The 25,734-nt window shown below is 33.3% G+C and overlaps 2 protein-coding genes and 1 non-coding gene across 11 annotated transcripts; all 3 read right to left on the reverse strand.

Annotated features, from left to right (window-relative positions):
- Positions 1-238: 238 nt before the first annotated feature.
- Positions 239-4,993, reverse strand: LOC109337145 (ribokinase-like). Of its 4 annotated transcripts, none has more exons than XM_019574051.1 (13): positions 4,876-4,993; positions 4,721-4,786; positions 4,528-4,617; positions 3,960-4,037; positions 3,775-3,849; positions 3,318-3,370; positions 2,692-2,842; positions 2,136-2,246; positions 1,349-1,475; positions 1,173-1,267; positions 933-1,071; positions 720-772; positions 239-569 (listed from the first exon to the last, which is right to left on the reverse strand). In XM_019574051.1, the coding sequence occupies exons 1-13, from the start codon at positions 4,960-4,962 to the stop codon at positions 486-488; spliced, it is 1,209 nt and encodes a 402-aa protein (XP_019429596.1). In that variant the 5' UTR covers positions 4,963-4,993; the 3' UTR covers positions 239-485. The 4 variants fall into 4 exon arrangements, with proteins under 4 accessions (XP_019429596.1, XP_019429595.1, XP_019429597.1 ...); XM_019574050.1 differs by having other exon boundaries at positions 1,173-1,270; XM_019574052.1 differs by lacking the exon at positions 720-772 and having other exon boundaries at positions 1,173-1,270; positions 4,721-4,780.
- A 92-nt stretch (positions 4,994-5,085) lies between these two features.
- TRNAS-GCU lies at positions 5,086-5,167 on the reverse strand. The gene has a single exon. It is a non-coding gene; the product is annotated as a tRNA-Ser (tRNA).
- A 966-nt stretch (positions 5,168-6,133) lies between these two features.
- LOC109337146 (ribokinase-like) lies at positions 6,134-11,831 on the reverse strand. 6 transcript variants are annotated; one of them, XM_019574060.1, is made up of 14 exons: positions 11,643-11,831; positions 11,488-11,553; positions 11,317-11,406; positions 10,409-10,486; positions 10,245-10,319; positions 9,713-9,765; positions 9,177-9,327; positions 8,723-8,833; positions 7,888-8,014; positions 7,688-7,785; positions 7,466-7,604; positions 7,104-7,156; positions 6,330-6,425; positions 6,134-6,276 (listed from the first exon to the last, which is right to left on the reverse strand). In XM_019574060.1, exons 2-13 carry the CDS (start codon positions 11,536-11,538, stop codon positions 6,342-6,344), a joined length of 1,110 nt encoding a protein of 369 aa, XP_019429605.1. In that variant the 5' UTR covers positions 11,539-11,553; positions 11,643-11,831; the 3' UTR covers positions 6,134-6,276; positions 6,330-6,341. The 6 variants fall into 6 exon arrangements, with proteins under 6 accessions (XP_019429605.1, XP_019429604.1, XP_019429600.1 ...); XM_019574059.1 differs by having other exon boundaries at positions 6,134-6,425; positions 11,488-11,547; positions 11,644-11,830; XM_019574055.1 differs by having other exon boundaries at positions 6,134-6,425; positions 11,643-11,830.
- Between the last annotated feature and the right edge of the window lie 13,903 nt (positions 11,832-25,734).

Here is a 25,734-nt window from a genome sequence, read left to right on the forward strand (position 1 = left end):
TATATATGATATTAAGTTGGTCCAGTGAGATTAGATTCCGCTAGATAGGCAGAAAGACCAAAATTAGTTAAGGGATACCATATAGTACCAAAAAAGCTCTACTTACAAGATTTGTCAAGTGGCTGATTTTTACCTTTCCAATGCTACATGATAAATTTACATTAGGATAAACATAGAACCACTTAAAAACATGCTTGAATATATTTTTACTCCATAAAAAATCATTGGAAACAATAGCTGAGTCCATGCAACAAGTTTATTTTGATTTCACTATAATCCATGAAGGGAAATCAACATTTGAAAGCAAAGGTAAAATTAAGAAACATGGTCCAGTCCCACCCTCCAACTGTGATAAATAGAAGATACAGAAGCTAATGTTTTTAAGCAGAGATAATTGTCCAAGATCATTAACTCTACTGAACAATTCCATCAAATAGCTCTTTGAAGATAACTCATATTGGCCAAAGAAACCATCACTAGAAAATCTACTGCATAAAGGACGCTAAGCGCGGGTCTGCTCGATAAGGAAGACCACTTCTTGCTCCTAAATCTCTGCACTTGGCAGCTGCCTGAAATTAGCATTAAAATGCATAAGAATCTTTTAGCTAAGCCATCCCCAAATAGGTATACAATGCAGAAACAATTTCCTAGTTGAAGTGCATAATAAAGCATGGCATTTTTCCCTCATTGTTGTGCAACTTGAGTTTAAGACCACATACCACAGTAGCAGAAAAGGATAGCATTGTCTCTGGTGAAAACTTGGCACAGATAGCTGAAAGCAATTCACACAAGAATTTTCATCAATATATTCATATGAGAAAACACAGAAGATGGTGTCATGATATGTAGAAGGCTTTTCGAAAGTCGCATAATTTGATATGACAGACTTTTCAAGGCCATGGAGAAAGGATAGAACAAAGGTGTTACATTACCATAGAGAACAGCACCAATAAATGCATCCCCAGCACCAGTGGTATCAATAACCTCTGATGGTGGAATACTCTCAGTTGTTCCTAAGTATAATCTCCCACTAACCGTTCCTATCCCTTTTGCCATCAATTTTGTCACTGGCTGCATGAATTAAAGGTAAAAGATATAACTAAAAAGATGTTGAACTTGACTTCAGTAAATATCTTAACAGAGAGAAATAGTTTGAGTTTCTTTGACATTACTGATGATATACAGGTCGGAATGGATACAGTCTCATTCTTCCTCATCTCCAGTGATTCCACTAAGCTGTCTATGTCCACTTCTTCTGTGAAAGGAACTGCACAATAGATGAAGGACCTGTTTACAATAGAAGCAAATACAACATACAATGAATATACCCAGTAAGATCAATATTTACCATCAACACTTCTTTCAAGCATTAGGCAACCGTCTTTTCCCAAAGTTACAATCACAAATTTGATGTTGGGCAACCTTAACAGTATGGAAACAAGCGCTTGTGGGATTGTTGATGCCTCTGTCCATGCCTGTCAACAGAGAAAGAAGGTACATCATGTGTGTTTATTGAAACTTAAAAGAACTTAAACCCACAGAATAGAGTAAAAACAAGTTTCAGTAAAGTAGACATATATTATGGAGAGGGGATTCACTTATTCCAAGAGTAAGTTTAAAAGAATTACTCCATATCCTAGCCATCAATTCTAGAGAAATCTAATGGTTTATATCTACTCACTAATTCAAACCATTGGATTTATCTAGAATTGATGGCTAGGATGTGGAGTAAGTCTTTTAAACTTATTCTTGGAGTAAGTGGATCCCTCCCCTATATTATATGGAATGAAGAAAAAGTTACACAAGGTAGAAAAGGAAATTGATATGTACCACTGGTATCAGGAAAGAAAGATCACTTTCCCATCACAAAAAAACATATATAAGCTTAAAGACTGCTGAAATAACATATGTATATGTACTCGAGTAGACATATTTGATATTTCGATTTCAGTAGGCCACAAAAAAAGTAGTCCTTTCCTCTGGTGCTAAGACAGCTATATTATACTTGGTCGATAATTCACATATTGATTGACTGATAGAACAGAAAAGTAGACTGTTAAATGACAACAAGGTTGATGTGAGAACTGTGATATTATACATTTCTTTTCTGTAGCACTAAAGAACACTGCACTTGCCTGCGGAAACTTCGTTGAGCATACAACATAATCAGCTACTTTCAGGAGATCATTCAACCCTTCTCTTGGTCCTTCTGCATCAACTAAGATGGGTATATTCTTCCTAACTGCCTGCACTGGAACAGTATAAGATTTTGTTTACTTCCCATCATATGAAACTCTCTATCCTATGCCCATCTTCCTTTTACAGCAGACGAGAACATAAAAAATAAAGGAATAAAAGACACTGATTGAAGTTACATAAAGTTACTTGTAGCATTCATAGAGCTAGTAAAAAAAAATTGCACTTATCATACACGATGGTTAAAAACAACAAAAGAAAGCAAGTTTAATTTTACTAATTGATGGACTTGCCATATCCATTATGCCTAACAAGTTATATTTCTTGAAATGTTATCATCTACTCACTTCCCCTCATTGTATACAAGTTAATACTTCTTTGATAAATTTGTGCATGCTTATTCTTCTATTTTCTCAATAGAAGCTTCAACTTCTCAATATGATTAGACCCTTAAAGTTGGTATCATAGTTGCAAGTAAATTATATAGGTAATAACCTCTTGGGCAACTACTAGAGCAGTTTCATATAACCTCCCATCAAAATAAACTATTCTTGCTCCATGCAATGCAGATAACAAACTTGATTCTGAAAGGTCATCTGGTATCATAGGAGGATAACCAGGGGTATGTATACCAGTACGGGTTTTCCTGAAAAATCACACTTGAAATGAGTCAATTTGATTAAATTGTATTAGCCCCTCTGGCAGAAAATGCTTTAAGATCATAAATTATGAACGACAACACATATTTTTTATATTCTCATTACTAAAGTACAATTTTTCCTTTTCAATTATGAACCGACTGTGGTTTGAAATAAAGTCTAAGGTATTGTCAAATTTTAAGGATGAATAAAACAAGAAAATGGACATGGGGAGAGACATAAAATAGATATACAAGTTAAGTGCGAAATTTGCAACTTCAGATCATTGCATGTTTTTATACAAGAAAAAACAGAAAGGCGACTATTTTATGTTCAAAACCCTGCAGATGACAGTGACCGGAATCTAAACTAGATCCACCATACGTATGTTTTTTCTTTCTTTCAGAATTTAGATAATGAAAATAGTTAGTGGGAAAGTCAAGATTGTGAAACCAGATGCAACAATAAATCAATGACAGTTACGTTTGGTTGTCCACAATAATATAGGTAAATGGTGAAGTTCCCTCCTCAGATACCTGCAGATAACAGGGGAATAGACAATCACAAGAAAAGAAAAGGAAATTGTTAAGAAAACAGTTGAGGCAATTGGCAATTCCAATTGTCTATTCGAGGTCCATGCTGACTTCTTTTAACTTCAATTTCCAAATTACCCTCAATGCAATAATTTCATTCAGATAATTCCATTATGTTTCTATTTGTCCATTCACACTTAAAGTAGGACAGGTAAGGGAATTATAATTATAAGTAGTTACAGTGGAGGGTGAACAGAACATTGCAAGTGCCAATAGCATAATAGGAAAAATTCTAATATTACTTGTGTACTATAAATATAGCTACAAGATTAAATCTTACAAGTGCCAATAGCATAATTGAAGCTTGACGAAGATTACTAAAAAACAGAATAGTATTAAAAACTTACCACAAGAAATGATGTATCTACACCATCAGCCTGTAGTTCATCTAATATGCTCATGCCTTGGCTGTCATTTGCAACCTAAATGGGTGCCACACAGGTTTTAACATACAAACATAATAGTATCAGTACAGGTTTACAACATTATACATATTATTACAATTTCTTGTTTAATTGAGAGAAAAAAGAACCTTGGAGATGACCCTTGGATTCAGGCCCAAGCGAGCAACACAGGTTAGAGCATTGCCTACATTGCCACCTCCTTGAACCTGAGAAAATAATGCATAATGTTGCAGTTAAGATAGGATTTGAGAGCACAGAGCTGATAAATGATTAAATACACAACATTATCGCCGAAAAATACAAAATCTCCACAACTTGATCCATCCGGGCTGAGATACTCTCCATTACTAAAGAGTCTAGTACTAGGCCCAAATCCGGACACGTAGTAACCCAGAAAAGTTTAAGGGTACAGATCATGGCCCCTCACATTCCAGTACCGCAGAAGAGTTCTGTTTGATCCAGAAGAATATTAAAAGCGTGTCAAGCTAATCTCCCATACAACTAACGTGTCCCTAAAATTTGTCAATCATAAATGAGAGAACACTCCTTTTATGAGTTAGGTTTTAAAGGCATGAAATACACTTCTGAAATAACTTTATCTTCACGTAGGTTTCTAAAGTAAACCTGGTGGCAAGTACAAATGAGTCAAACTAATCTGAGATTAATAAAATAATGACTTAAGTAGTATAGTACCACCTTCAAGTTAACGGTTCTGATTTTGTCATCAGGATTAGGATAAGCATCAACAACAGCCAAGAAATCCACAGCGATCCCTCCACAACCTACCTGAACATATATACAACATTCTACCATTCAGATCCATTTACATTATTCTAATTCAAATACACTCCTTCTATGGAATGGAATGGAAGAAAGAAAGAGAAGTTACAACAACTGAGTCATTGGATTTGGTGGCTCTTAAAGTAGTGCAGCAACGCCACGCCTTTGACTGAAACTAGAATAAATTGAAAATGTTAAATACAGAAAATGGTGTAAAGAATTTAGAAAATGGTTTAAAGAATTTAGAAAATGGTGTAGTGATACATGATTGGAATGATAGGGAAGTGAGGGAAGTTGAGTGTTGAATAGTGTGAAGTTTGAAGGAGTGGAAAAGGTGTAGATGTTATACATTGTTTGGTTAGTTAGTTGTGGTGATGGTGACATTCAAGATTCAAACTAAATGCCTTTTTAGTGCATGTTTGGGCATAACTAGTATTACTATTAAAGGAAAAAAAGAAGTTTGAAAATTAAAAACGACGCCTGAGAGATTCGAACTCTCGCGGGGAAACCCCATGTACTTAGCAGGCACACGCCTTAACCACTCGGCCAAAGCGTCCTTGTTGTTCCTATTGAATCCGTTATTTATTTTTAATCGTATTTCTATTTTCATACCCATTTTCTTTATAAGTTTTGATACCATGCACAAATAACTAATGTCATATATGTCCATTGGTGATCTTCTAAAGTTGGAATCTGAATCTTATGTGCTACTTTCCTATGCCAATTTCATGTTCCACCAATAATATTTTGTCACTTCAATTTAAAATGGCCAGTCATCTCTCACCATTTGTAAAAGGAAAATTCATTAAATGAAAAAAAAAAGTTGAACATGTTATCTCTATTATGTGTGTGGAATTGAGATGCATTTGTAACACTTCACCATTATGTAGTTTGAGGAGTTGAACCTCTTATTTTTAAGTGAATAATATATCAAAATTCATCAACTAATTACAGAATATTATCTTGGTTCTATTTCAGGTATTTACTTTAAAGATGAATGAAATACTTATAGAAGGAATTAGGAAATTTCAAAAAAAATAGTTTATATGTTAATTTGAATTAGGTGATATGTCATTTTCTAACTAATCACAACTAAGTGACATAAAATTATATAATTCAACCTCTTTGGAAAAAAAGGAATATGCATTATTGATTTTATTTTTATTAAAAAAAACTCCAACATCAACTTATACATGCTACATTTTGAATCCCTTTTTATAAATTTAAAATGAATCCACATCAGTTTGTATATAAAATTTAAATACATATTCACACAAGTTTTTTCTTAAAAGTTAATCAATGATTATGTGACATTTATCTTTTAATATTAAACATTTAAATAAGATTAAATGATCTATATTAATTATTCTCATTTTTCAAATAACAATTATTCTTACTTGAGTGATGTCCTATATATATTTGGATTTAATTTTGATATATTTCTTATATTTTATGTTATATAATTACAATAAAAAATGTTGATACTTCCCAATTTACTTCCATAATTAAAATATCTATATAGAAGTTTTGGAAAAAGCATTTCCATATGCTAATATAATTTCTTACAAGTCTGTTACACTGGAATTTAAAAATTTAATTTACAGTTAATAACTAAAAAAAGATACAGACCTTTGCACAATGAGCTTAACTAAACAATTAATCATAAATTGAAATATAAGGGCTCACTTTATTTGCTGTGAAGCCTTATTTCATGCATACTATGCAAAATACTACTGAGTAAAAGATGCCAGTAATGGATCAGTTCTGTATGGAAGACCACTTCTAGCACCAAGAGCTCTACAATTTGCAGCTGCCTGTAATAATTAACATCAAATCAAACAACAAATGTTATATCTCACCAGTTACAAACATGTCTCGGATAAAGCTTGATAAAACTTTTAGGTACTTGTCGACTTGTCGTGTTGTTTTCCAATAAGGATATAACATGTGTAATAGCTAACTGAGAATATATAACGCGTATCGAGAACATCACACGAGCCTCTAAGTTTTGTCCTAAAGATTATTGCGCATCAAACATTATGGCGTCGTTCGATCCATGTTGCCGACCCCACCTAGTAGGATAAATGCTTGGTTGTTATTGTTGTAAGTGTGATGCAAGCATCAACTTACATTGGAGGTATGTGACAAATTCAGAATTTAAGTGTGCAGAGGATGAAGCTGGATTAGCTGTATACAGAAGTGAATATTGTGCAAAGGTAAAGTAGTGTAATGTCTATGTAGCATTATTTGGTGCAGCCCTAGAAAAGTATAAAAAATAAGACTAGGAGTGCTACTACATGTGCAGAATGACAAGCTGTAATATTATATGTGCATAATTCTCTAACACTGAGTCCCCTGTCCCCAATATTTGGATGGAATCTATATGAATAATGTACATTTTTATAACAAAATTCTCTGTCTAATAGGTTATAAATCCAAATTACACTTTTTTCTTTCTTCTTTGGTAGTTATTGCATCTTATGGTTGCTTACCACATAAGAAGCAAAGGGCAACATTTTCTCTGGTGGTAGCTTGGCACAGATTGCTGCAAATAAAATGGCCATTAAATTTTACAATTGTACTATCAAACACACAAAACAAACAAGGTAGTTCATTAGTGCATTGATCAAATATAAACCATTTAGAAAAACATTAGTAGTCTGTAACTGTAAGACCAGAAATGATAGACAGAAGAGAATTGAAGTGAACAATGTAATAAGTCCATCCATGGGATAGATAAATCTGCCGTATGAGGCTGTTCTCAAGTATAGTTGATGCAGAGGTAGTTTCCAATGAAAAAATCATAGAATTCCGGCGTGCGTCTGCATAGTTAATATGAAGTGGTTGCACATACCATATAAAACAGCTCCAATAAATGCATCCCCAGCACCAGTTGTATCAATAAGCTCTGATGATGGAATCTTTTCAGCTGTCCCAAAATATAACCTCCCAGAGATAGATCCTATTCCATCTGCTCTAAATCTTGTCAGAGACTAGGAAGATTAAGCAAAAAGGTCAATCTAAGCAGAATTTACTCATTGTTAATAAAACTAGTCATTACTCAATTAGCATTTACCGAAGCTATGCATGTCGGAATGGCTATGCTGTCATCCCTTCTCTGTGTTAGTGACTCGAAAGAGCTATCAACATCCATTTCTTCTAATTGATGACCCTCTGCGGGAAAGTAAACTGTAACTTACTTTCTACAATTTCTGCCTATTCTTGGATATGAATTAAACTTGAAATACCCAAAAGGGGGCAAAAGAAGTATCTCACCGTCCACGCATTTCTCAAGCATTATGCAGCCATCTTTTCCTAAAGTTGCAATAACAAATTTAAGTCCAGGCAGCCTTAACATAATTGAAACTAGAGCTCTTGGAATAGATGAAGCTTCTGTCCACGCCTGTCAAATGTGTCAAATTACAAATGTCATAAATGTTAAACAGCAAATTATTCATGTTAATGAATTGTCACAATCACAAAGAAAGAGTTCAACCAACGAGGAGAGAGTAATCATGGATCCACCATGGGGATGCAAGTATGTGTAAAACATATAGATGCTAATGCTGTGTTTAATCAAGCGGGGGATAGTGATGAGCATCGGTGTCTTGAGAGAGGATGTATCTATCAAAAGTGAGATTTATATGCAAAAGGTGGGTACATATGGGGCATTTGGACCAAGTCCAATGACTAACTTATTAGTTGTTACCATGATAGCTTTGTTATTTCTACTCCATTCATAATTCTCTAACTTTCTCACATATGATGATTAAATAAGTAAACTTGGAACCAATCTATTTCCAAGTTGCACCCAACAGGATTCGGCATCAAATATCATCCATAGTTTGCACCCACTAGTAAAAATTTCTGGGTTCATCATTGATTGTAAATTCACATGACATAAATGTGGGTTTATCACTCCACTAGGTGAGAGCCTCATGCACTGGGCCGTCCTTTTTACAAATGTGGAGCACATGAAATTGATGACAGGATATTATATACACCAATGAAATGTGAGCCTAAGAATAATACACGGCAAGCTAAACTAGGATTCATAGACTCCTAGTGTTTCATGACATACTACTACTTTATGATAGTATGAGTTACATGCCTGTGGAAATTTTTCTGAGCATACAACATAATCGGCAAATGTGAGGAGGTCATTCAATCCTTCCCTTGGCCTTTCAGCATCAATTAAGATAGATATCTTCTGGCGAAATGCCTTCAAGAGCAAAATATAATTAAATTAGCTGACATTTCATCACATGGCTCTCTCTTAAAATATCAAATGCAATTACATCATGTGCAACATTTTTGCATCTAGTAATGATTCTATATAGGTATATCTTAACATCACTTTGTACACAAAAGAAAATTAGAGTTTTCTCCCCTATATAAGAGGCTTAAGCTCTTTTACCTTCGACCAATGCCTTTGAGCTAGCAACCTCTTCAGAAAAAGTACTAGTAGCAGCCGAAGAATTTTGACTTAGCACAAATTTAATAAGAAGATTTCTTTATAGAAGTTTTGCATGACTCAACGTATGCAACAACTGATATTTAATTACCTCTTCAGCAATGGCAAGAGCACTTTCATGCATCCTCCCATCAAAATAAGCCACTCTTGCTCCATTCAGTGCAGATAACAAATTGATTTGTCTAAGATCTTCCGGTACCATTGAAGGATATCCTGCAGTGTGTATACATGTGCGTGTATTCCTGAATGTTCAATGTCCTATGATTCATCAATTTAACATCCTGAATGTTTCAGACTTTCAGGTAGTCATTTAAATCATTTAAGTTCAGCATGGCATTTTTCCAGGAAAGAAAACTTCATACAATGTAAGATCGGATTAAATATTCACTATAAAGTATTTCCCTTAACATGTTAGTGAATATATGCTGTGATATATTTCACTGCTGACAACCAAACTATAGCGCGGAATTACTGCTTTGCAACTTTTATCTAGTTTTGCATTCACATGTAAAGATATTTATGTAAATGTAATTGTCAATTCTTTATTTTTCTAAACCCATAAAGTGAGAAATTGAGTAGAAATGAACATAATTATTTTGCATAAATCATTTAAGCAACAGTACATACATCTGGCTGTCAACAATGATATATGTAAATGGTGAATTCCCCTCCTTCGAGACCTGAAAATAAATGGAAATAGAATTGTTGAGAGAATACCAAAAAATATTTTTTCACTGTGTGAGTGAAGCTTTGCTTGCCACAGGTATAAGCAAAGATAAATTCACAAATAGTTTTTTCATGAATTTATTCATTCTTGCAAAACTTGGTATAGACTAAGTAGCATGTTAAGCAATCAAACAGAGAAGTATTTCACCATCATTCAACAAATTAACAGAAGCTCGTCAGACTTAAAAAAGAAATGGTTTTTGACTCAGGATTTTGCTCTCTAAAGTAAGGGATGTATTTCGATAGTAAAGTGCAGGATCATAACTGATGATAAGGAAATGAAGAGAGTGGACTAGCCCTTGTAAGATTTATTATCCTGGTGCACGCACCTGAGAAAATTCTAAACCCTTAACTTTCTCATCAACTCCTGCACTTTGTTCTATGAAATGCACCCCTCATTTTGGAGGATACAAATTCTTTTTCACAAACCTACCACAAAATAAGAAGTGTCCACTCCATCAGCTTTTAGCTCTTCCAGCACAGCCCTGCCTTGAGTGTCATTTGCAACCTAGTGAATTAAATTGCATATTCATTAGAAATTAGCCAAAACCATTTGATTGAGTACAGTATCATAGAAATTAAAAACAAACAAGAAACCTTAGAAATAATCCTTGGCTTTAATCCCAAACGAGCAGCACTAGTCAAAGCATTCCCGGTGTTCCCGCCACCTTGGACCTAGCAAACCAAAGATTAGAGACAAAATTTATCACACTCCTGCCCAACCTATGTTCATTCAGCTGCTGAATACAAAGTTTGGAAGAAAATTTGAGCCCAACCAAGGGAAAAAAACTAAATGGGTTTTGTCTTCTTGTAACTTGCCTGAGTTAAAATTAAAAAAACAGTTGTATTTGGGGCAAAGTAAGAACTAAATTCTCCACCATTTTACAAACTTCGATGCATAAAAGATGCACCTTGCGTGCCTTTAGTGTCAGTGTGAATAGTTACTAGAATATAGTTAGTTTCAATGTGTACTGTTTGTTATATTAGTAAACTCTCTGGTGACTAGTGAGTCAGCAGAGGTAGCTACAGTGAGGCTTCTCTTATAAGCCTATAAGCATGAGACCCCCTATTGTACTATCTTGGTTTTCATTTTATAAAAAAACACATTTACATTCTCTCTGAAAACTCTCTCTCTCTCTTCTCTGTAGATATTCTTACCATAGTCCCTAAAGTTGCCAAAAGGCTAACAATGGGGTCTCTACTTAATTGGGGGAAGAATATTTAAAAGATGGGGAGATAAAGCAGTGAAAGTGAGTGGGTTGATAAAGTGTGTATAGAGGTAAAGTCAGTCAAAGTGTACCATAGAATAAGTACTCATTCTCGTACCCGTACCAAAGAGAATTGTATATCATACGATTATGTCATAGACCCACCAACACCACAACGGAGATAATTACACAATGACAATAACTTTTAGATTTAAAAATCAACAACCGAACCTTAATTCCACTTAATAAATCGACACAACTTTTAAATTAACAGAAATAAAGGAAAAAGTAAGTAACCTTGAGGTGAGTGGTTCTGATCTTGGAGTCAGGTATAGGAAAAGAAGGCACAGCTGCCAATATATCAACGCCAACTCCACCAAATCCCACCTGAAAAATCACAAATCATACACTCATTAATGATTTACAAATTAAAAAGTGAAGAATGATGGGAATTCAGAAAACACTGACAATGATGGGGTCTTCAGGAAGTGGAAGGGCATAATTGGAAGACAATTCCATGTTTCTTCTCTATGCCTGCCTTTAGGTTATTAATAACAACACAACACAGTAAAATAATCATAGTCATACCAACACAGTAAAATAATTATTTTGCTAAACCTTACCCTGGTGTTGAAAATTTAGTTGATAGTAGAGAGAAAGTGGAAGGGGAAGAAAGCAATAATAGAAAATGGGATTTTGGTTTTAGCATCTCATTTTCAATTATTATATATATATACAGGCATACACAGCATGGCTTGCTGGTTGGGTTATCACATGCCGTGTTATCTCTGCCCGTTGGCTTCGAGTCCAGGTCCGGTATGCAGGGTCGTAGGGATTAGGGAGTGAGAAAAAAAGACCAATGTATCATATTTGGATATATATGTATATTTGTTTTTGTGTATGGTGTCACTTAATATTAAATTTTTGACTTATCGTTAAAATTTTATTAATTGTCCTTACATAAGTATATATGTGTTGTCTTGGAGAGTTGACAACCCATTAAAAATTTAGTTTTGATTTAATTTAATAGTAAATAATTTTATGCATAAAAAATATGTTGTTTAATGTGTGAATTGGTGGTGGTCGATTTTCTGTGTCCAACTTGCACTCTGAGATTATGTTATCACTACTTCGTTCATATTAATGTTCCTAATGGTTAAGTAAAAGTAATATTTATTCACCACCTTCTCCACGCAAACATTTTTAGCATTGAATTCAGCCATTAATTGTTCTTCTTCTTTGATATAGTAGCATATTGAATTCAACCATTAATTGTTCTTCTTCCTTGACACAGTAGCATGTTATTTTCAGCAAGAAGTTAGGACTTCACGCGAATGATCGTAGAATGTTGTGAAACCCAAACTGGACGTTAAACCGGAAAAAGTTTTGTATTAGGTTTAATCGGTTAAACCGTTTGGTCAAATTGAACAATTTTATACATAATTAATATTTTTTATCTATAAATATATAATTATATATAAATGTAAAATTTTATATAATTACTAATCATATGTAATTATAATGAAGTAAAGTCTTTTTTTTGGAGTGAAGTGAAACAAAAGAGTAGAGTATGGTTCCATTTTTTAATTTTTAAGTGAACCGTTCAGTTTACTTCCTGGGTTAATCCGATTTAACCGGGTTAAATATAGTCGAACTAGAATTTCTCCGGTTCAAAGCAGTCTAACCATCACTCGGTTAAGACGGTAAACTATAACTATTCTCGCAACTAATTGTGACCCCACAACTGCCGTACGAATCCCCAAAGGAAAAATTGAACCAAGAGTATTATTATATTAATTTCAAAAACTTTTTGCAACTCTCATTATAAGGTGCGAGTGTATCCTCTCAAAGTATTTGTTTGGGTTGGCATTTGAAACCTCAAAACAAAATAATGTACATAACAATTAACAAAAATGTTTAAAATTGGATTGAGATTCAACTTGTTAGTTAGTTTTATGAGTTTGGTACATGAATAAAATGGTTAAACGTAAGCTCGATAAATAGACTAGCCTAACCTAATATACCACGACTTATTATCTTTATACATATGTATCTTGATAGTGCTACTAGCACTCCAAAGTAACTATTATCACTCTTCATTTAGTAAAAAAATTAGTTTCTTTTATAAAACATTGTCTCACCTATATATGGATATTGCTTTATGTTACATATACGTATATTTGTATTTATATTTATATATGAATTACAACAAGAAGATGTTAGTCTAGTGGTATAAGATTTTATTGAATCTCCAAGCTTGAGAGTTCGATTCCTGTGAGCGATACTTGTTGGGAGAAACAATCATAAACTCCAAAAAAGATTAGTTCCTTACCAAAAAAGGTGAAGAAAATATTATTAATAGTACCAAAAAATATTTATATATGGATTAGGCAGCATTCAACTAAAGAATTGAACAAATTCAAATTGACAAGTGGAATTAAACTATCAATAAACTTCAATTAAACAAAATTCAAGTCAACCCAAATACTATTGAATTGAACCTAACTAAGTTGGATTTGACTCAATTGGTTTCCACCTTTATGATATGTTATCTTCCATTCCTCCCAAACAAAACATGTTTGTAGTCATCTTTTACCTGAAAGTAAAGAGAATAAAGTATCTCCTTGAATCAGGAAATAATTTATATCCTTAAATACATTTATTGTTTAACATGTGCGTTATTTACATTCGCTCTAGAAGTTTTCATTTTTAAAATATATTACAAAAAGAAAAATAAGACACATTTCAAACAATAAATTAATTTAAGAAAATAAGTTATTTCATGATATAAGGATACATTTTATTTTCAAAAGTAAATCAATAAATAGTCTTTAAGGCACATAACAATTATCTTGATCACATCTTTCTTATTCCACTTTATTCCAAAATTATTCTCAAATATCTTAGGATTACCCTAACTTGTTTTTTCAATTTGGTCTTTAATATCTTTTTTTTCTCAACTTAACCCATAAACCTTATTCCTACTCTCATGTTAGCCTCTCTCTATATTTTTTGCTAACATGTCAATGCTAGAAAGAGATATGTGGCATACTTATACATGTGGGTAGCGATGATAATGAGTATACGGACCCACTAATACACACCTATAATACTTATAACGGGATGGGTCCAAGTTCTTGTTTTTAGAGCAACAAGTAATTGGGTCGAAGATTTTTAAAATATACTGCTAAATGGGTGGTATGGCTAATTGGTTACCGGTAGGTAGTAAGAACCACATTTCCTTCCTAGATTCAAATATATATATATATATATATATATAGTGAAACTTAAAATTTATTTAAGATTTCCCTTTTTCTCTCTTATCATTTATTTCAATCACCCATTTGGTTCATTAGATTTAAGAAAATGAATGGTTGAGATTAAATGTAACTAGTGTAATTTAAATTAGGTTAAATGGATCTCTCATCTCTATATATATATTGTAATATAACTATAATATCATGTAATTCATACATGTGATTATGTTGTAAAGTATTAATATTATGTTGTTAAGTAATGATATTATGTATTTAATTCATAAATATAATGTTATGTTATATTGATTAAATATTTCTTATTATTTACTAAATAAAATTTTTACCGTTGAAGTAATAACTTTGTTTTTTATGTTTGTTTGGGTAAAATAAGTTGTATTTAATAAATAATTTAAAATATGTTTAAATTATAATTTATTTTTTCCTCTTTTTGATTGTCAAAATAAGATAAGATTATATAAACAAATATATAATTATATAAGTTGTTTGCAAATATTTTTATTATTTTCTAAATTTCTAAGTACATATAGATCTACCTTGTACCCAGTTATCTACCCGAAACATAAGGACCCATATATAATAGACTTAGTTGGTGCCTATGGAGGTTCGTGGCAGGTCCAAAAACAAGTGAATGTGCATGTCTAAATAGTGCATTACTTGTATTCATTCAGATTTATTGTCATCCTACACATGGCAAAATATTTAAATATTTATAGAATGGACTAACCTAATAACAAAAAGAAAGTTAAAGAATTAAAGCAAAAAAGTTAGTGGACCAAATTAATAAAAACAAATATGTTAAGCGACCAAAAAAATAAGTTTAATTTATTTTTAAGACCTCCAAAGCAGAATGTTGCTATAAAATATTTAGTATTAATATTTACTAATGCTAGCGAGAGATTGTAATCACTATCTGTTATCATTTTTAATCTAACAATATATTGCTAATTTCTAAGATATTTTATTCATATTTAATTTTCTTTGCATGATCACTGTAAATGACTCTTAATTATTATGATAGTCATTTTTATTAATGTGATAATATATCATCAAATAAAAATGTTTAAATAAGTAACCATATTCTTACATACAGATACAGTTACCTTCCAAGTAATAATTTAGTCAAAATAAACGACCAATAGCAAAGGAAAAAGTATAGTTGTATTAATTTGTTTTGTATTGTAAATTATATTAACTGAATTTTTAAGTTGTTCCCCAAAATTAACTTAGTTGGTAAAGCTAGTTAGGTGGCATTAAGTGAGTTGTTGAATTTTTTAGTTATATATTTGCTCCATTACACTAGAATAGCAAAATAATAACGCTTAAAATTGTCATTCAACAACGTTTATTGGGTGTTGTTTATGTGAGCGCAGTAGAATATAGAGTTATATTTAATAGCATTTTTGAAGCGTTGTATAACATAAACATTTAATCGTGCTCACTGAAGCAAACGTCGTTAAATGTCTACTTTTAAATAAGACAAAATCTCTCACAGACATTATATCAAACACGTAACAATCATGTCCAATTCTACCACATCTACCAGAGATTTGATAATATAAACATCATTTTGAAAACCTAATTTATAAACCATTGCATGAACTTGAACTGATCTCCTTTAACTCAAATCCATTAACCCAGAAGATTACATGCAGTAATGAAAGGGATGAAAGTGATGAAGATGTAAATGACAAATTTCTGAATTTCTTCTCTTCCTTAACTGAAGAAATAAGAAGACCTAAATATATAATTTAGATTCAACATAATAAGAATCAAATTAAAATTTACATAGAAAATATGGATGAAAAAATAATAACCAAATGCAAGAAATACATACACAGATTAGAGTTTGGTAAATCAACAACAGCTCCACCTAGCTTCAACCTTGACATTTCCTATATTATAAAATAAACAATTAATGTAAATGTAAATGCAAGCAACAAGAGTGAATCAAAGAAAAATAAATAAGGTAAAATAAGATAATGATTCACATTGTACTCGAAAATAGAAACCAAAAACTAATAATTTGCTTGAAGAGAGAAACTAAGAGGAAAAGAAGAGTAAAAGAAATAGAATACTGAATAATAAGTATATAATTGTGTATGAGGTTTTGTTTTTAAATCTGCAAAGATTCGCTCTCACTAAAACAAGCGCCTTTTGAATATGTGTGACTTTTAACAATGCTTATTATAATGAGTGATGTTGATATGTCACTATTAACAACATTTATTCAAGCAAACGTTGTTGAATAAATTCAAATCAACATCGCTTCTTAAAAAATGATGTTAAATATCAAAATTCTTTAAAATTATTTAGTTGTCATATTATGTTCAACTTTTGTTAATAGAATGACAAATAACATAATTTACTTATCAAATATGAGTTTTTGTTGTGTCAAATCATATACCTTAATATTCTATTTTAATAATATTGGTTGATGATTTAGAATATTTTTTGAAGTAATAAACAATTGCATTTTTGTATATGTATGACCAAATTGTGTTATATATGAACAACTAGCATGTGAGTTTCTGTTAACAATTTGGATTATTTTCGTATAATATTTACTCGAGTTATATCTTTCAAAATAAAATTAAATAATTTCATAAATACATATTAAGTAATAACTAAAACACACGTTTTTTTAACATATGACTTTTAACAGCAATTTTTTAAGCAAACGTCATTTATTTGAATCTATTTTAACAACACTTATTATAATAATATGTCACATTTAACATAACTTATTTAAGCAAGTGCTGTAAAATAGATTCAAATCAACATCGTTTGCTTAAAAAAATGTTGTTGAATATCTTAGGCAAACATACAACATCACTTCTTGAAGAAAACATTGTTAAAGTTATATTCACCTATCAAATTTAACAGCACTTATTTAAAATAATACTATTAATTATCTTCCATATTGTATTTAACAGTGTTGGGCTAGAAAATGTTGTTAAACGATCGTTGTTGAATGTGAATTCTGGCGTAGTGCTCATATAGGAAATATTGGAAAATATTTCATTTTAATTTTGTTGAAATTTTCGGGTACCTTCCAACAAATTATTCATTTACTAAGTATATTTCTAAGTTAGGCTTTCAACTACATAGAATATTTTACATAAAAAAGAACTACATAAAACATTAGTCACACCATTTGACATTAATAAATTATTTTTTCATGTTATCTATCATATTTTATGAATGACAACTAGCTATAAAAATAATAATATTCTTATACATTATTGTTATATTGTGATACATGTATGTTGAATTTATGGAGATGTTGGAGAAAATTAAAATATAAAATATACTATGTTATACAATAAATGTTATTTTAATATTTAGTTTCATCCATTCGTATATATTTGACTCTCTATTAATAAAGAGGATCATGATTTAACATGTTAATACTTAATAAGTATGTTTGCTCTAAGTATATCAGCTTAAAAAAATTAACTTTGAAAGTTGTATACTTATACTTTACAATACCCATTGTTTGAGAAAGAATTATGTGAATATATATATATAGATAATCTTTGACATATAAAAAATTAATCTTAATTAAAATTTAGTCATTAATGATAGGACAAAAAAAACAAAGTACCTTTCTCTATGAATATAACATCTCTATATAAATTTTTCTCTTCTAAAATTTATCTATAAGTAGCATATATGCTTATCATATGTGGTAAGAGGGAAAACAATCAATGAAATAACAAAGTTGGTGCATCATTCTCACATGCCATGTTTTTTTTGCTTTTAAAGCAATTATATAAAGTTATAAATAAATTGCAACAGAAACCAAAAAAATGACATTGCATTGTTCTGAACTAGAAAAATGATGAATTGTAGTATAAAGATTAAGAATTATAATAATGTTATTATTGTTTAAAAAATAAACAATACTATAAAGAGTTAAATATCTCTGCACTATCAATAAAGATTTATATAAAGTTAGTATGTCATTCACTATTAATTTATATTACTTTATTTGAAGAGTCAATAATAATTAAACATGATTAGTATATGATACATATTGGAGACAAATAAGGATGCATGCTTGACCGAGGGAATTGAGGTCCTGGCTCACAAAGATGAAATGTTGATCGAGGAAGACAAGCGAAATAAGATATTGATCGAGGAAGACAAGCCAAGGCCAAGGTTGATCTTGGCCATGTCGCATGGCTCATGAGTCTGACCAAGGAAAGCTAATTGGGTTTTGGGGATGCTTTTGGTTAGTTAGTTGGCCCAATAAGAGTGTATCTGTTGGACCTTTCCTTTTCTAGAAAGTCTGTTAATTTTGTTGGGGTAGTTAGTTGAGATTAGTTTCTTTAAATAACTTGGTGTAGGTTAGTTTTCAATCAATGAAGAAAATAAGTATTTTCACAAAAGCATTATGGTATCAGAGCATAACTCCGCTGCAAATCACAACTAACCAAGAATTTTGGTTCAATATTCTCTCCTCCAATTCTTGCTTCTTTCTTTCTCGCTCAACCCGAGCTTTCAATCTTCAACAATGGTAGAAGATCAAGATCAAGAAGGTGACCTTCCAATTAACATGAACTCATACGACACACATAGTCCTTACTACATGTACCGTGGAGAAAACTCATGATCAATCTTAGTAACACCCTCACTAGACGGAAACAACTATCAATCTTGGAGTATGGCAATGAGAAGAGCATTACGGTCCAATAACAAGTATAGATTCATAGATGGTTCACTCCCAGCAAGGCCTCCAACAGATCCAAACTTTGATATTTGGAAACGATGTAACAATATGGTGATCTCATGGATCACGAAATGCCTATCTCCTGAGATATCTCAAAGCATTGCCTACATAGACAACGCACAGGAGCCATGGCATGACCTAAGTGAAATATTTCAAAGGGGGACTACTTCCGAATTTCAAATCTGCTACAAGAACTTCATTCTATAAAACAAGGAGACAGAGGAATTTCAAGCTTTTTCGTAGAATTAAAGACACTGGGAGGATCTTGAATCTTTATGGCCAATGCCACAATGCCTATGCATAGTCATATGTAAGTGTAGAATGATTGACAAAATGAGGGAGCATTGTGACATAGAGTATGTAGTCTGCTTTCTCAAGGGTCTGAATGATGAATTCAGCACATCAAGAGCCCAAATCCTATTAATGGAACCCCTTCCCAAGATTAACAAAGCCTTTTCTTTGCTTATCTAGCAAGAAAGGCAACTGGTAGGAATAAATGTGATCAATCCCAAGGTTCTATTCAATGTTGCCAACAACAAAATACAAGGAACACAAGGGGAACAAGAACAAAGTCAACAATGGAAGGCCAAGCCCAGTTTTGGAAGAGGAAGCAACAATATGACCAAGGGCAGAGGCATTAACAAGAATGATGGGAATACCAAATCAAGTGGCATCAAGATATGTTCCTTTTGTGGTAGAGAAAGACACACTGTGGAGACATATTATTTCAAGCATGGTTTCCCACCTAATATGCAGCCAGGCAGGCCTAAACATTTAAGTGGATCTATCAACACCACAACAACAAACAAGGGTAAAGAACAAGTGGCCTCTGATGAACCAGGAAACATTGCAACAAATTTCAATTTTAGGCCAAAGCAATATGCTCAAATAAAATCACTATTTCAAAGCATTGGAGAAGGAACATCTGAGCATAACATCAATCAACTCAGCATGGGTCCTAGGCCAACAAGCACAGGCAATGCAAACCCAACAAATCAGAATCAAGAAGTAACAGGTAAAAAAACATTGTGGATTCTTGATACTGGGGCCACTGACCATGTGTGCCCCAATCTGAGGAAGTTTGATACATTTTATGTCATAAGGCCAATCACCATAACTTCACCAAATGATTGCACCACATTGGCAAAAATTAGTGGAACCATTACTTTAACAGATTCACTAGTCTTGCATAATGTTCTTTATATTTCAGATTTTAAGTTCAACCTTATCTCTATTCATAAATTAACTAAGTCTATGCATTGCACTCTAACCTTTGATGGCTCAAAATGTTCCATTCAGGATATGACTTCCTTGAAGAAGATTGGGCATGCTAAAGTTAGGAATGACTTACATGTCCTTAAAAAAACTATTGAAAATAGCATACCTAAGGAACACATCGTAAACAATATATGCACTTATGATTCTTTTGACTTGTGGCACTTTAGGTTAGGTCACCCATCCTATGATGTACTGAATTTTGTTTGCAAAGACTATGCCTATGTGAATTCTAACATGAATAAGATTGCATGTGATTTCTGTCATTTAGGAAAACAAACCAAGTTACCTTTTCCCAACAATATGAATAAGAGTATGCATATTTTTGACATTGTTCACATGGATATATGGGGAACTATAGGGAAATCTTCTATCCATGGTCATAAGTATTTTCTTACTGTTATAGATGACCACTCGAGACACACTTGGTTGTTCCTAATGAAATTTAAGGCTGAGGCAAGGGGGTTGATGATGGATTTTGTCAAAATGGTTAAGGCTTAGTTTGATAGACAAATAAAGATCATTAGGACTGATAATGGGGTAGAATTTGACACTCCAAGATTCTTTAAGGAGCACGAGATGATGCATCAAACCTCCTGTGTAGAGACTCCACAACAGAACTCTGTTGTGGAAAGGAAACACATGCACCTATTAAACATAACTAGGATCCTTCTGTTCCAATCTAGGCTGCCCAAATCCTTTTGGAGCTATGCAGTTCAACATGTTGCATATCTCATTAATAGATTGCATAACCCTATCATAAAGCACATGACCCCATTTGAGCTCATGCATGAAAGAAAGCCTAACTTATTTTGAGACAAAGGTCTTTGGATGCCTATGTTTTGCATCCACCTTGGCCCATCATAGAACAAAGCTTGATCCCAGGGTCCGAAAATGTCTCGTTCTTGGCCATAAGATGGGGACAAAGGGCTTTGTTCTCTTTGACCTTAGAACTAGAGAAATATTTATCTCTAGACATGTTACCTTCTATGAATATATGTTTCCCTATAAGAATGATGAGATCAACAATGGAGTGAGTGTCAACAATATTGAAAATAATTTTGAATTCTTGGAAGAACGTCATGACTCACATCCTCATAATGTCCCTACTGAGACCAGGAATGACTCCATAGAGCCAGAGGCAAGTCAGCTAGATGATAGGCCAATAGATCCTAACCTACATAGTCCTAGAAGGTCAGGTCGCATTAGAGGACCACCTACTTACTTAAGGGATTAAGTACAACAATATTTCATATACCGATTTATGTTATGTTTATATATGCAAATACCATGTTTACTCTTGAATTATAATGTTTGAATGATTATTATGGGAATGATATGTTTGTGATAATTGTTAAATTCAAGGTTTAAAAACATGTGATATAAATGAGAAATATTTTCCTTGAGAAAAGTAAATAAATGATAATCAGGCTCTTCTCGCTTGACTCTCGCTTGAGAGAGACAACTCCCACTTGAGCGAGAAGTGTCTAGAGAAAACAAGTGTTTTAGCTCGGGGCGAGACAACTCTCGCTTGAGCTAAAATAGGCACCAAGAGAACTGATTGTTTTCTTGCTTAAGCGAGACATCTCTCGCTTAAGCCACAAATGCCTCAAAAATGGATGTGCCCTCGCTTGAGCAAGACAGCTCTCGCTTGAGCGAGAGGGCTCCATACAGACATGACTTCTTTTTAAGTCGTCTGAATGATAACTCTCATATATACGAGAGTCTAATGACATGTTTGCCATCAAGAAGTTGTAAAGGTAAATAACTATATGAAATTCTCGTAAGTAATAAAAATAAGGAATTGCTTTGTTAAAAGCGAGGCCTGAGGGTGTGATATTATGCCCATGCAGCGAGATCGTTTGACCGTAAGAGGCTTGGCTAGAGGAGTCGTCCAGGATGATTCAGCGATGGTTCGCAGTGGTGGTGAGAAGTATTATGTTGTGCCATGTAGCGAGATCGTCTGATCGTAAGAGGCTTGGATTGAGAGTCGTCCAGGATAATTCAGCGATGGTTCGTAGTGGTGCCGAAATTATTCTCTTTTTGTTTATATGTTATGATCGGGACCCACTAGAAGCATTCCCGATGGGAGGTGTCTTAGGATGGGCAGATTGCTAGAAAAGATGGATTAAAAGACATAATTTGCTAATTTCAGTTAGGGTGCATATCCATGGTAAAAAACGAAGTAGCGAAGAGGAAATGTACGGTAGACGAATGAGCCCCGAGATGTTGAGAGAGACAGCGTTGATGGTGGTGATTCGTCAGAAAAGTCTTGAGGGAGAGTCTAGGTGAGACGAGTCCCATGTATTCCTGGATGAGGTATTATGTTGGATCAAACAGTGCTCACAGCACAATCTAGACAATCTCTGACAACCCCTCTTTGCAATCAGGATCGATGAGAGGGATGCCTAGAAAGTGTTTGATACAACACCGTCCTGAAATGGACAGTTCCGTTGGAACATATAGATCATATATCCTTGCGATGAATAATTTTGGTGTGATCAAATCGGCTTGTTATGGGAACTGCACTCTCGGTTATTTCCAAATATTTATTGGGAGGATAAAGGAGTAAGGATAGTGGACTCATGCATCGTATTGCATACATGATATTCTTCAATATTGATTCTAAATTCTCGATTTTATACTTCATTCATCGTTATTATATTATTGTATGATCACATGATATATTTGTACTCGTGTGTTGTCTTGGTGTATTATTTCGTGTAATTCCATGACGTCGATGACAAGTTTTTCATAGATGTTTTACTCCCTCTTTTTTCTTCTGGTGTATTTATACGCATGTTCAGATGGACTCATCAGCACTGATCCGAGGTTATCACTTACACAGGTTCTTGCAACCTGGAGCTGGATTGGGTAAGCAATGGTTCAGTTCTGCATCTTCCACCTTACTACGCGGTTCAGGAGGCATCATTCACTTTGCCCGACCGAAGACCTGCAACCGCCAGACTTTCTGTACTGGTTGAAGCCCGAGGCGTACCAGAAGTTGTTAGGACCTGGCCCCAAACAGGATTCTCATCATCAGGATCGACGCCAGGAGAGACAGATGGGGCCATGCCAAGGGGGTACACCCCGGACCCCTCAAAGGATTGGGGAGCGAGAGGAGGAGGAATACACCGACGATTGTGTAGAGCTTATCTGCATAGAAGATTCAGTTGAGGTCATTGAGATCTCTTTTGACTCGGAGGTGGAGGAAGACCCTAGCGAGGCTTCTAGTGCACCTCTGGTTTAGGAGGTTTCTCTTTTATTTTGTTGTGATAAGAACCTGTGTCAGGTACTTTTTATAATGTCAATGTCCCGACATTATTTTCTTTGTATTTTCAGTTTTTTTATTTGTGGCGATGATTAGATTTCGCCCTGTAAACAATTCTGTATTTATTCAAGAATTTTATGAATGAGAAGTATTCAGAAAAGAATTGTGTTCATTTAATTATCTTCAATATATTAAGAATTTTATTTCCACAATGTTTGAAAATGTGACGTCTTGAAAATGGAATATGGTAAAAGTGAAAATGATTTGTAAGTTATAGGTTATATAAAAGAAAAAAGAATTTTTACCCATATTCTAAGAGATTAAATATATTAAATATGAAATGATTTTCAGGGCGTTATAGATGACTTAGTCTTGGCTGGAAATGATAGAACATAAATTGGTCATGTCAAAAGTTTTCTACATGATCAATTCAGAATCAAAGACCTTGGTGTATTAAGATACTTCTTAGGTTAGAGGTTGTTAGAACCAAGCATGGTATTACCTTATGCCAGAGGAAGTATGCCCTTGATGTCCTATTTGACACATGATTTCTGGCATCTAAACCTGTCCCTACACCTATGATCAAAACTTCCAAGATAATGCCCCTGAATACAATGACGTGCTTGCTATAGAAGGTTGGTAGGAAGGTTACTTTACTTGACCAATACTAGACCCGACATAGGTTTTGCTGTCCAACAATTGAGCCAATTCATAGAACAACCTACTGTTACTCATTACAAAGAATTCACTAGGGTGTTAAGAAATATTAAGATCAATCCCGGACAAGGATTGTTCTATCATGTTTCTTCCTCTTTGCAGGTTAAAACATTCAGCGATTCAGATTGGGCAACTTGTGTAGATTCAAGAAAGTCAATCAGTGGCTATTGTGTATTCCTTGGAAACTCTCTTGTTTCTTGGAAGTCAAAGAAGCAAACCACAGTTGCTAGATCCTCATCAAAGGAAAAGTACATGGCTTTGGCATCCATTGCTTGCAAAATCCAGTGGATCACCTATTTGCTCAACAATTTTTAGATAGATTTCATCCAACCAGCTTTGATGTATTGTGATAGTGAGTCTGCAAGACTCATTGCTACAAATTCTATTTTCCATGAAAGAACCAAACACATCGATATTTTCTGTCATGTTGTGAGGGAACGTCTACAAGCAAAGCTCTTTCATCGTAGGCCTATTTCTACATTGGAGCAACCAACTGACCTTCTTACTAAGGCATTAGATCTTTCCCCTTTCTCTTATTTACTGTCCAAGCTTGAAGTAATAAATATATACTCTCCAACTTGTGGGGGTATTGGAGACAACTAAGGATGCATGCTTGACCAGGGGAATTGAGGTCCTCGCTCACGGAGATGAAATGTTGATCGAGGAAGACAAGCCAAGTAAGATATTGACTGAGGAAGACAAACCAAGGCCAAGGTTGATCTTGGCCAAGTCGCGTGACTCATGAGTCTGGCCAAGGAAAGCTAATTGAGTTTTGGGGATGCTTTTGGTTAGTTAGTTGGCCCAATAAGAGTGTATTTGTTGGGTCTTTCCCTTTCTAGAAAGTCTGTTAATTATATTGGGGTAGTTAGTTGAGATTAGTTTCTTTAAATAACTTGGTGTATGTTAGTTTTCAATCAATGAAGAAAAAAAGTATTTTTCAAAAGCATTGATACATGAATAATAGATAATGCAATGACAATGTATAAATCACTACATATATTTTGTCCTCTATTATAAAAGACAAAGAAAACTAATGCCTAAAATTCTTGGATGATGTAGTCTCCTAGTAGAGATGCATTGAGCACTTGGCTCCCATTTATTTACCACATCAAATAACTTAGGCGGAGACTTAAGATATCACATTTGATGTACTACTTTATTAAGATATCAAATTTGTATTTAACATATAAAATGGCAAGGTGATAATGAAGGGTGGAGCTTCACCAAGTTGGGTGCTACAATAGTAAGTTTTGTTATTAAAAAGGATTAGAAAAAATGAAAGCACCTAGCACTTTTTTATATTATCATTATATTATTTATTATTTATATTTTGTCATTATATTTATTAGTATGTTGACATATACCTTTATGTTTGTCAACTAGTTTTATTATTGTTTATAATGTATAAGCTACACACTACAAAAGTCATATATAGTAAATTG

The sequence above is a fragment of the Lupinus angustifolius genome, unplaced genomic scaffold (assembly GCF_001865875.1).
Source record: "Lupinus angustifolius cultivar Tanjil unplaced genomic scaffold, LupAngTanjil_v1.0 Scaffold_2_45, whole genome shotgun sequence".
NCBI lineage: Eukaryota > Viridiplantae > Streptophyta > Magnoliopsida > Fabales > Fabaceae > Lupinus > Lupinus angustifolius.